Source organism: Anomaloglossus baeobatrachus, chromosome 3 (assembly GCF_048569485.1).
Source record: "Anomaloglossus baeobatrachus isolate aAnoBae1 chromosome 3, aAnoBae1.hap1, whole genome shotgun sequence".
NCBI classification, from domain to species: domain Eukaryota; kingdom Metazoa; phylum Chordata; class Amphibia; order Anura; family Aromobatidae; genus Anomaloglossus; species Anomaloglossus baeobatrachus.
The window spans coordinates 248,150,740-248,163,351 of record NC_134355.1 but is presented as its reverse complement, the minus strand read 5'-3'; the positions used below and the strand labels follow the sequence as shown (position 1 = coordinate 248,163,351).

Here is a 12,612-nt window from a genome sequence, read left to right as displayed (position 1 = left end):
TAGCCCACTTTCATACAGATTTATCACTCCATAGGTTATATATATACAATATGATGGCCCCACAGCTCCTCTATACACAGTATGATGTCCTTATAGACCCATTTTATTCTTTATGATGCCCTCAACAGCTTCCTACATACAGTATGATGATCCTACAGATTCCTACATACAGTATGATGATCCTACAGATTCCTACATACAGTATGATGGCTACACAGTCCCCATATACAGTGTGATGGCCCCAATGCTGCCTTACTTACAGTATAATGACTTCACAGCCACCTACAGACAGTATGAAGGCCCCATGGCACCGTACATAAAATATGATGGATGCACTATCCCTTATATACAGTATAATTAACTACCTAGATACAGAATGATAGCCTTGATCGAAAAAGTGGTATACGACCACATGTGGGCATATTGCTTCACAATGGAGAAATTGAGTTACAAATTGGGAAGTCCTTTTTCACTTATTACTCCTTGTGAAAATAAAAATGTTAGGGCTAAATAAACATTTTAGCAAAAAAACCCCCAAACTTCCTGAATGTAGTTTTAAATACTTAGAAGGGTGCATGTTCAGGGATTTCTATTACATGTCACTCAATTGAACTGCAAAACTGTAATGGTCGCTAAAAATTCCATGAAAATGTATAAAAATGCTGATTTTTAACATCCTAAAAATACAGTAAATGCACAGAATTTTTTCCAAAATATTTTGCTGGTACACGTGTGTGTTTGGCTCATATTGAGAAATGCTGACACAGCACAAAGGTGGTTATGGAGAATAATCCAACAAAACGTTTGCGTTTGCAAAAGAAAGAAGTTCCTGTTGGTAATGTAATGTGCATGCTGCTGAAAAGTTTAGCTTTCAGCAAAATAATCACTCAGACATTGTGGGGAATGAACTGTTTTATGTGGGACATACAGCAACCATTGTCTTCACTATCAACAGCATAGAGGATAGAGGAAACAAACTGTAACAATGAAATAGGCTGCTGTCTGCTTAGCACACGGATTACAGCATATGCCTACAGCTGTTGTGTCTTCCAACACACACAGACTTCTTGCATTTGGTGTTCAAAAATTGTTATATGCTTGGGTTTTGGTAACTAAGTCGTATATACAATACATTTATGGTCTCAAAATAACAGATATTTTCTTATAAATCTTTCCTGACCTCCCACAGTGGAATTTTAATCATGTTTTTGGTACTAATCAACTAAAGCATACTCGTCTATGTGAATTTGCTGCTACACTGAGAGGCATGAAAAGAAAGAGCCACTTTTACAGAATGAAGGCCACCAAAAGGTGACTCCTGGCTGCTTGCTTGAAAGTTCCCACATGCCTAAAATTTGCCATAACATTATGACCTCTGTTGATACGTAGAATGAGGGCTCAAGGTTCATTCAGCTTCTTCCCCGCATATTGAAGTGCTATCATGTGCACTAATTATGTACAGAGCTGGTTCACATCACTATTCAAATTTGTTACACTTGTTACACTTTAGATTGCTGTTGGCTAAATGATTGTTTGCCTGACAGTTATAGCTCCTGATTCCTACTCACAGGAACACTTGGTTGAGTTTTCCTTTGTTCCTTATGAAAGAGCAGCTGACAGAATCATCTGGCAGTGGCTTCCCCTATGATCAACTGATTTCCAACTGCCCAATCCTTATGTGCCCTGGCATTATCTGTTGGGGTACAGTCGGGATGTTTGGCTATACCAAAAAATTCGTCTAGTTCTGCCAACTTTTATATCATGTATATGGGGACTTTAAGGACTGATGGGTCCTTAAATCTATGGGTCCTTAAATCTATCTAACTACTATTATACTAGTAGTTAGATAGATTTAGATAGATTGCCTAATCTATATCCATTATGTTAAAAGTCAGGAAGACATTTCTATGTTATTGAATAACTCGAAGGCCCCCCCAAACACACACTTTGGAGTGTATGTCAAACCTGTCGATAATGGCGGGTATGGCTGAGATTAGATTCCTGTCAGACGAACTATGCTGCTAATTGTTCAGTCTACAGCTATCTTACCTATGTCTACCATGTACAGGAGTGCTCTATTGGTCCAGCGCTCCTCTGTTTTCTATGAGAAATCCACCATAAAATATCTCTGGTGGTGGCCTATCTTTCAAAGAATGAATGGATAGGCATTCCGACATCAAGCATTCCCGATCGACATCTTTTCAGATATCAGTTGGCTGGCATTCCCATACACATTAGAGTGTTAGGGGTACTTTGCACACTACGACATCGCAGGTGCGATGTCGGTGGGGTCAAATCGAAAGTGACGCACATCCGGTGTCGCTGACGATATCGTGGTGTGTAAATTCTTTTTGATACGACTAACGAGCGCAAAAGCGTCGTAATCGTATCATCGGTGTAGTGTCCAACATTTTCATAATTTCCTTGCAGTGACAGGTACGATGTTGTTCCTCCTTCCTGCGGCAGCACACATCGCTGTGTGAGAAGCTGCAGGAGCGAGGAACATCAGCTTACCTGCGTCACCGCGGCCCACGACGGCTATGCGGAAGGACGGACGTGGGCGGGATGTTTACGTCCCGCTCATCTCCGCCCCTCCGCTTTTATTGGCCGCCTGCCGTGTGACATCGCTGTGACGCCGCACGACCCGCCCCCTTAGGAAGGAGGCGGGTCGCCGGCCAGAGCGATGTCGCAGGGCAGGTGAGTGCGTGTGAAGCTGCCGTAGCGATAATGTTCGCTACGGGAGCTATCACAAGATATCGCTGCTGCGACGGTGGCGGGTACTATCGCGCTCGGCATCGCAAGCGTCAGCTTGCGATGTCGTAGTGTGAAAGTACCCCTTAGAGAAGGGGTCAGGAACCTTTTTGGCTAAGAGAGCCGTAAACTCCACATATTTTGAAATATAATTCCGCGAGAGCCGTACAATATGTTTAAAGGGCCATTGACAGATCAATCGCTCCAATGTTCACTTAGTACAGCAAGGAATGCTCCTCCCTGCTGTATAAAGCCACAACTGGACTGAAACAATGGTACTACACTCTGCTACAAACAGACACACACAACTCTGCTACAAACAGACAAACACACACAACTCTGCTACAAACAGACAAACACACACAACTCTGCTACAAACAGACAAACACACACAACTCTGCTACATACAGACAAACACACACAACTCTGCTACAAACAGACAAACACACACAACTCTGCTACAAACAGACAAACACACACAACTCTGCTACATACAGACAAACACACACAACTCTGCTACATACAGACAAACACACACACACAACTCTGCTACATACAGACAAACACACACAACTCTGCTACATACAAACACACACAACTCTGCTACATACAGACAAACACACACAACTCTGCTACATACAGACAAACACACAACTCTAATACAAACAGACTGACACACACAACTCTGCTACAATCAGACAAACACACACAACTCTGCTACAAACAGACAAACACACACAACTCTGCTACATACAGACAAACACACACAACTCTGCTACATACAGACAAACACACACAACTCTGCTACATACAAACACACACAACTCTGCTACATACAGACAAACACACACAACTCTGCTACATACAGACAAACACACACAACTCTGCTACATACAGACAAACACATACAACTCTGCTACATACAGACAAACACATACAACTCTGCTACATACAGACAAACACATACAACTCTGCTACATACAGACAAACACACACAACTCTGCTACATACAAACACACACAACTCTGCTACATACAGACAAACACACACAACTCTGCTACATACAGACAAACATACACAACTCTGCTACATACAGACAAACACATACAACTCTGCTACATACAGACAAACACATACAACTCTGCTACATACAGACAAACACATACAACTCAGCTACATACAGACAAATACACACAACTCTGCTGCTCTGTGGGGCCTGCACCCGCGGCTCGGCGGGTACAGCACCCGTGGCATCGGCGGGGCCAGCACCCACGGCATCGGCGGGGCCAGCACCCACGGCATCGGCGGGGCCAGCACCCGCGGAATCGGTGGGGCCAGCACCCGCGGAATCGGCGGGGGGGGATTGGCAGGGCATACATCTGGGGGGTTAGAAGCAGCTCACCGGGGCCCATAATGGGGAGGCGGGGAGGGCATTTACCCGATTAGGTCACGGTGGAGAGGGGGCCCACACAGCGCCGGACAGAAGCTCGCCTCCTTCATCTGTGGGACTGAGAAGGCGGTAGCTCCGCCCACAGATGAAATTTAAAACAGGATGTCTGCGCGCCTTAAAGTGACGGCGCCGCAGATTGCTGCCGAGGACTGCGGTCCCCGGAACTCGGCCGGGGGCAGCAGAACTATAAAGGTGAGTGGGCCCCGGCCAAGGGACAGGAGAACTGACGAGGCCGAGTGGGCCCCCCTGGCTCTCCAGGGCCCCGGCATTTGCCCGGGTTTGCCGGGTGCTGACGCCGGCCCTGGACGCAGGTGCGTGCTTGCAGACGGCGCGGCTATGCAGGGAGTTATGGGAAATGTAGTCCATGCTCCCTGCCGCTCACCACTGCCGCCAATGCTTATCAGGCCATCAAAGAACTACCAATATCAGCGTGCACCGCGGCCTGATGGAGCGCGGTGCATGCATCCTTCCCATAGACAGGTAGGAGCCCTGTCTGCGAGCCAGATACGGCCATCAAAAGAGCCATATCTGGCTCGCGAGCCATAGGTTCCCGACCCCTGCCTTAGAGTGTTGACCAAATCCATCAATATCAGTGGGTGCAGTTGACATTAGTCTTATCATTAGACTAATTAGACTCTAATGTGTACGGCAGGCTTAAATGCTGCATGGTACACACATGCAAAATGACCCTGACAACAGAACAACACAAAGTATTATCTATGGATGTAAAATGTAACAACTTTTATTGAACGCCACGTAAATACATACAAAAGGAGTCAGAAATGTTAAGTAAATATGCGACGGGGCAACCAATTTCAGATAAGTAAAATATATTTTGTCCTTACCCCCCTTTGCATTCCAGCAGACACACATTTTTTATTTTTATGGTGTTGTAGCTGTTATTTGCTGAGGAGATGTAATTTTCTTATACACCATTTCAAAGTACATTTAAATTATATTAATAAAATTATGGAAAAAGCATAAGAAAAAGCATTTATCAATACAAAAAATATATTCCTTACTTTGCAGACCACCTAAACTCATTGTTGTTTTCTAAAAGTATCAGTAAAAAAGTTCCAACTGGTCACCAACAAGCAAAAGACACTATTTATATACAGTACTTTATCTTTGTATAGTACCAAATGTTTAATTTTCGCTTGTCTTCAGATTCAATAAAATGGTAATTTTTTTTTGCTTTTTTTCCTTTTATTCAGCTGAATTAACAGGTGTGTGCTTTGTTTTCCAATAGTACAACCTGGTATGCACAGATGCATGGAAACTTGACTTGACACAAGCGTCACTGAACTTGGGATTTTTGATAGGGGCTCTGACATTGGGGTATGCTGCGGACAGGTAATATATACTGCATGCCTTCTTCCTGCTATTCTGTTTCATTTACTTTATTTGATAAAGATCTAGTCTTTCTGGTATAAACAAAACTATAATTTCAAATGCAATATCCATCTCTCTGTAAAAAAAAAAAAAACATTGCGTAAAAGTTACAAATGATACATTATTGCAATAAGTCTTTATAGTTATACATTATGACTTGATACTATTTCTGCTACTGGAGCTTTAGAATCAGTTGCAGAAGTATAAGAGGAAAAAGCATTGGTGCAGCTATACATAAGCCCAAGGGATAAAGGGGCCCACTTCCAAATCCAAAGCAGCTTCTGTCACAGACACATAAGGAGGTCCATATATTGTTCCTGCACAAGGGGCCCTCTTCAGTCTATTTCCGCCAGTGGTATAAAGTGTAAGTGTCTATGTTGCTGTAGCTCAGAAAGGATAAAGACAACTCAAGCTTATCAGTGACTTTTCTGATATTGATTGAAACTTATGGTAAGTACTGCACGATAGAAGCTGATCTGCAGTACTTTGCTGTGGCTATTACACATTGAATGGAGCTGTGTAACTAAATCATAGGGGCAACTGGATGTCAGAATCCCATTGATTAGAAATTGATGATCATCAATATAAATTAGGTCATCATTACCATATAGTATACCATGGGGAAAAGGGCTTAAAAATCTGTGCTGCTGATGAACTAGCGATGAAGCAGAATGTATAATCTAAGTAGTTTATTGGGTTTACGCATTTTGAAGTAATACCTTCTTCAGGACAAAACTACTAATTTGTAGTAGTTTCTGTACTGACGAAGAATCTATTTCTTCAAAATGCATCGACCCAATAAACTACTTGGATGACACATTCTGCTTTGTCTTTTCTTCATGGGTAATGCAAATATTTAACCCTTTCCCTCCTGGTTTACTGTCTCTCATAATTGTTGGGCAGCACCCGCTGTACACAGAGTGCATTCCACACTTGTAGGCACAGAAGCTCAAACAGGTGAGTGTGTTTCCTAACTGGTACTATTATCACTGCCCAGATAGGACCTTATTGTGCTTTTTTTTTTTTTACCATATAATCGGACAATCTGTGGAATTAATGTGTTACTTTGGTTATTTAGATCAGAATTTGCCGCAGAATCCATACTGAAGTAAAGGAAAGAAAGAGTAAATGATAATGCAGGGGCAGATATATCATTAGTGCAACCTATGCGGTTGTAAAGGGGCCTAAGAGGTAAGGGGGTCACTTCTACCCCCAAAGCAGGTGTAATTCTGCATTTTGATGAGTTATTGGACTGTATATGGGCCATATACTGTTTTGTATAGGGGCCCTTTTTTGTTTGTATCCTCCAGTGCGATAATGAATTATAAAAGATGCCACTCATCAGCAATAATTAAAAGTGACTTCACAGGAAAGCTAAGATAAGAGAAAAATGTAACACACAGAGAATACTCCATGATCCATAAATCTGTTCAGGTCAATTAAAAGCCCAAAAACATTACAAAAAGTAATAGTGAAATGTTTTCTTCTTCCCTGCCTCTGAGAAGATGAGCAAAACATGCAAGTGAATAATGCTATGACTTATTAATATTTAAGGGTGTTAATACTTTTATGTGTTTAATCATTTCTCTTATTTGGAGTGTGCTTTCTTTTCTGTTACGCTCTTTTGCTTCATGCCAGCTAATCTATGTTCTGTCACCAATTACACTTTTCCCTTCTCACGCCCTTCAGCCTGCAGCGTCCATGGGTCACTTTTAGTACAATTATTTTACACATCATTAGCTTTGTTTTAGTTTATGACAATTTAATAGCTTTCTAGTGTACACAATGGAATATATAGAAGAGCAGAAGTTATGCAAAATATTATTGTGAAGTTTTAAAAAAATAACCTGAGGAATTTAGTAAATTCTGAGTAAAAAAATATCTTATAAGACAAAAAAATGACTAAGGAAATATGTTATACATAAACAGTATTTCTAGGAAACAAACTAAGAAAGAAATTCATTTATTTACTTGCCATTTTGAGTAAACGCTCATGAAATATGGATAGTTGGATACATGTTTTTATTACTTTCTAACTGAACAAATGCGTTATGGCTTTTAGTGGCAGATGGAACACAAAACTCATGATATTTTAGGCTTTGTTTGACAGCTGTGATACAGTTTCTGATGACTAATTGTATTGTCATACCTCCCAATGACAAAATATATTATTCTGTGTCAATGAGCGAGATGCAGCAAGCAGCTGTTTTTTTACTTACTAAACACAAGCTTTCAACATCTTTCCAAGATTGGTAGAATCCTGGTAATATTTTATGCTATCTTATTTATGTAGATAGTCATGTTAAAAAATTGTATTTTAGATTGTCAGTAGTTAAAGGGGTTATCCACGACACAGACATCCCATACTCAGTTACTATATTCCCCCATGGAAAATAATAACAGCTTGTAGATCTCAGAAGTGAATAGGTATCAACAAATGGGCATTCCCAAAGCTGTAGCATAAAAAGTATCTCCAGCTCACCTGGTCCCAGGACTGCAATGGACAAACATCCAGTCAGTCCAAAAGTCCACCAAGAGAAAGTCCAGCACGTCAACGTATAGAGTTAAAACGTTTTCTTTATTTTTCAAAGGTAAAACCATAGGAAATAGAATTAAGCCACCATTTAATTCATAATAAATGAATGTCCCAGATAAAAAAATCTTTACGCATTTTGGGGTATGCCTATTACTTATTACCAAAGCTATGCACACTTGTGATTAAAATTGGATTGGTGCTTCTGTAAAATTCTGTATAAAAAGTTACGGTATTTATATCTAGCAAATGTCCGTTCTTGAACATCATTTCTTTATTTCATACAAATAGATTCTGGGTTAATTAATTTCTTTGTTTCAGTGACGTCAATGTTAGGTCTCTTGGGACTCATGGGACATTGTTATTCGACAATTTATTTTGTTCTTATGGACTTACAGATATCAACAGAACTGTGTGCCTAATGACAAGACACTAGAATAAAGGATAATTTTTGGACACTTTTTATGTTATAAAAATAAAAAATCTGTCTGTGCAGTGTGTTATTTAACACAGTGGTGATTACCTAACTAATGGTTACCATCTGTTTACACACAGTCAGGTATGTTGAGTTCACTTTGACATTTTAAAGGCTGTGTTTGCAATAAAGAGCACAAAAATGGTTTCAATGAAGATCTAATAGTCCTCAGACAGTTACATACATCTTTTGAGGGCATTTGAAGGCTTGACAGTATTTGTGGCAAATTGATTCACCAGAAATTGAAATATGGGTAAAAAGGAATCAACGCTGGCAGGTTCGGATTTTAAAAGATTTGAACACCTCTATTAACAATCTTCCCAGCAGTAGACTTCCCAATAAATTCAACCCAATGTCAGACAGTACAATACTCAGAAAATTTAAACAACCCCAAAAAGTCTCAGTTAGCATGTCAAATCAAATCAAATAAAATCAGCTTTATTGGCAGGACCAAATAAAAATTAGTTTTGCTAAAGCAAGTGTTCACTAGGGACTGGGACTGTGGGGATGATGGGTAGGGACTGTAGGAAGGATGGATGGCAGCACATCCAGGGTGGGGACTGTAGGAAGGATGGATGGGGGCACCTCCAGGGTGGGGACTGTAGGAAGGATGGATGAGGGCACCTCCAGGGTGAGGACTGTAGAAAGGATGGATAGGTGCACATCTAGGGTGGGGGTTAAGGAAATCCATAGGTTAAATGTTTAAATTCAAGACAGTACAATTAGAAAAACACTGAATAAGTATGGCTTCCGTGGAAGTGTTCTTAGGTGAAAGCTTCTTTCTAACAAGAACATGGCAGCATGACTAAAGATTGCAGGCTATATTTAAACAAACCAAAAGACTTCTGGAACAATGAGACCAGATGAGACCAAATTGGAGATTTTAGGCCATACTGCCTTGATATATTTAACTAAAACAAAACATATATCATCACAAACACCACATGCCAACTTTCAAGCAAGATGGTGGATGAGTGATGATTTGAGCCTATTTTGCAGCCACAGAACCTGGGCACCTTTCAGTCATTGAGTTGACCATGAACTCCTCTGTATACTAAAGTATTCTACAATCAAATGTGAGGTCATCTAATCGGAAGCTAAAGCTTGTCTGAAACTGGGTCATGCAACACGACAATAATCCCAAGCACACAAGGAAATCTACATCAGAATGTCTGAAAAAGAAAAGAATCAAAGGGTTGCAATGGCTCAGTTAAAGTACAGATCTCAACCAAATTGAAATACTGTGGCAGGATCATAAGACTTGTGCATAAATAAATGTCCACAAACCTCAATAACATAGAGTGGGACAAAATTTCTCAATAATGAGGTGACAGACCGATGAAGTCATACAGAAAATCATTATTTAATAATAATATTTATTCATTTATATAGCGCTATTAATTCCATAGCACTTTACATACATTCAAGTTATTGCTGCTAAAAATAGCTATTGATTTATGAGGTGTACTTCATTTTTCCCACACTGATTCCACACTTTGTCCTAGTTTTTGTAAATAATGTCACAGTGTAATCTGTCATGTGCTGTAGTTCATATGAAGTTTTATTTACCTAATTTCATGACCTTTTAAGTGTTACGAGCGGGGGCCGTTGCTGCTTCTCTCGGGGGCCTGCTCGGATCTGGGTTCGCTGCTGCGGCTCGAGTGGTGACCGCACGGCCGCCCGTCCTCACAACTGTCGGAAAGGGGGTATTTACAAGGGAGGTGTTGTGTCTGTGACGCCACCCGTGGGTTGCGGTGAGGGATGGTGGCACCACCACTGTCTGGTGATGGGGCGCCCGGGGCTGATAGTGCAGGTCAGCAAGTTGGGATCCCCTCCACGGGTAGGGGAGGTGTAGTCCCGGGGCCCGAGGACGGAACACGGCAGTGATGTCTGCTGGAGATGGCGCTCCGGGCTGGATCGGGGGACAATGGTGTACTCACAGTTCAGTAATTTCACACAAGTCCAGTAGTAAACCAAGTTGCCAGTGGCCGGCTGCCTTAGGAGGGTGCATTCGGGTCCCGCACCTAGGTTAATGAACAGGTGTCCCTTCCTCCTGCACTTTGTGTTTTTCTTTCCTTTTTGGACGACTTTGGTTGGAACGGAGAAGTCCACTGCCAGTTCTGTGTGTGTTGGGAGCTGTGGCCTACGAAAGCTGACCCTTGGGATCTCAGTGAATTTTGACGGACACCCTATCCCCCGCGTTGGACTACCGTTTCACTCTATATCTGGGCAGTTAGTGGGACAAAGTCTGGAACCTTGTCCTTGGCTGGTTAATTGGAGAGGGGCTTGCAACCTTCCTCGCCCTAAGGTCCAGGCATCACAACTGTGCACGGCCTCCGGACCGGATTCCCGCTGTCGGTACCGGCGGGCTACAACCCTGCCACGGTCCGCTTTAGGTCTCCAGCAACTGGATCTCCGTCGCCTGTGGCCCTGTTCACTCTCTGCCACCTAGCCGGGTAGTCCAAGGGCTACTACCCTGGACTACACTGCTGTCAGCTCCCCACACTTCAACTGTCTACACTTCAAAGCCTGAACTTGATCTACTGTGTTTCCGCCTCTGACACCTCAGGACCCCTAGGTGGGCGTTCTCATCCACCTGATCTCGCCCATTGGTGTGCCCTTATTATCATGAGGGGGTGGCTAGGGTTTAATGGCTGTGTGTTATGCCTTGGTGTGGGTTGCTTGTGGTGACAAGGAGGATGTACACTTTTTGTGACTACCTGGTTTGGCAGGGTGCCACATAAGAATCGGGGTTTTTTAATTTATTGTTTCCTGATGTATAAAAGTTTTTCAGATGCCTATATGTGTTATATCATTTAGAAATTCTTGGTGTTTCATAATTCTTTTTTTCTACATTGGATTTCTCACATAAGAAGTTGGTCTCCTAAGCTAAATTCATTTTTTCCTGGCTAGACTATGTTAAAAAAAAGTCACAGAAAAAGATACAACCTTACCAACACTTGGTCAAGGCACTTGCAGAATACAGACTCCATAATATTGGTGAGGGCAGCACAAGTGCAGAATAGTGATGAAGCAGCCACTCACAGACCCTCCAAGTCATGGAGGGGTGGCTGCCTAGTATTAAACGCACAAAGATGAGGTTTGAATAGGGCATTAGTCACACAGGTACGTATGATGCGCAGTGTCTGGCCTACAGCTTATTGATGACATCCAAACTATTAGATCAAGTGGGCTGCCCAGCACTATATGAGTGCACCCCACAATGACATACATTTGTCATGCTTCAGGTTCGGGTCTCTACTCAGTAACCTTGTGCTATGGGGTCAGTTTAATTCCCTGCTTAGCCACAGCCTGGTCAGTTCTTGTCCAAATGCCAATGGTCTTTTACCTTTTGTGAGGTAGCGACCACCAATGTGGTAAATGGTCGCTATATGTCGCAGTGGAGAAGGTCCCTGTGATATTAAACGGAACAGGTTGTTATGGGACTTGTAGTTCCACAAAGGCTTCTTTCTGCATATAAGGGTTAGGTTCCCTTTAATAATGCCTGTGTGCTGTGCAGGTCTGGAGAATCACAGACCTCCACCTGTGGGTGTGTCCAGTCTGATTTAGGAGACTGTCAGAGTGTGTTCTGCAGAGTGGGAGAGCAGAGCAGGGAGCTCTGGGTGTATTAGCCTGTGTCTCCACAGGGCTCTGGAATTGAGTCTGAGTTGAGACTGAGGTGAGTGCAGCCAGGCTAGGGCTGTAGGGCCGAACCTCTCCTGGAGGAGAGAAAGACAAGGGTCTGCAGAGGGCCCTGGGTGCTGGGAAGGAACCTCAGCTAGAGGTGTATGCTGGCAGGTGCCAGAGAGTGGGGAAAGTTGTTAAAACTTCCAGTATGGACTTGTAATGGACTGGAAGCCCACGGTACGTGGATTGTATATATTTAAAAGCAGTTTATGATGCGAGTGTTTTAAATAAACTGCTGGATTTTTATAAAGAGACTGTACATGTGTTGCTGACGCTACCTCACACCGCTGCAAGCGAGTGGAACCCCCAGGTTGCGGGGTGCAA

General features: G+C 42.5%; 1 protein-coding gene across 1 annotated transcript in view; it reads left to right on the top strand.

The window, feature by feature from the left end:
- The window catches only part of SLC22A3 (solute carrier family 22 member 3), a 387,524-nt gene that overhangs the window by 211,851 nt on the left and 163,061 nt on the right, over positions 1-12,612 (top strand). Inside the window, exon 2 of the mRNA XM_075339784.1 lies at positions 5,451-5,554. Within this exon, the coding sequence (XP_075195899.1) occupies positions 5,451-5,554 (104 nt within the window). The remainder of the gene's footprint in view (positions 1-5,450; positions 5,555-12,612) is intronic.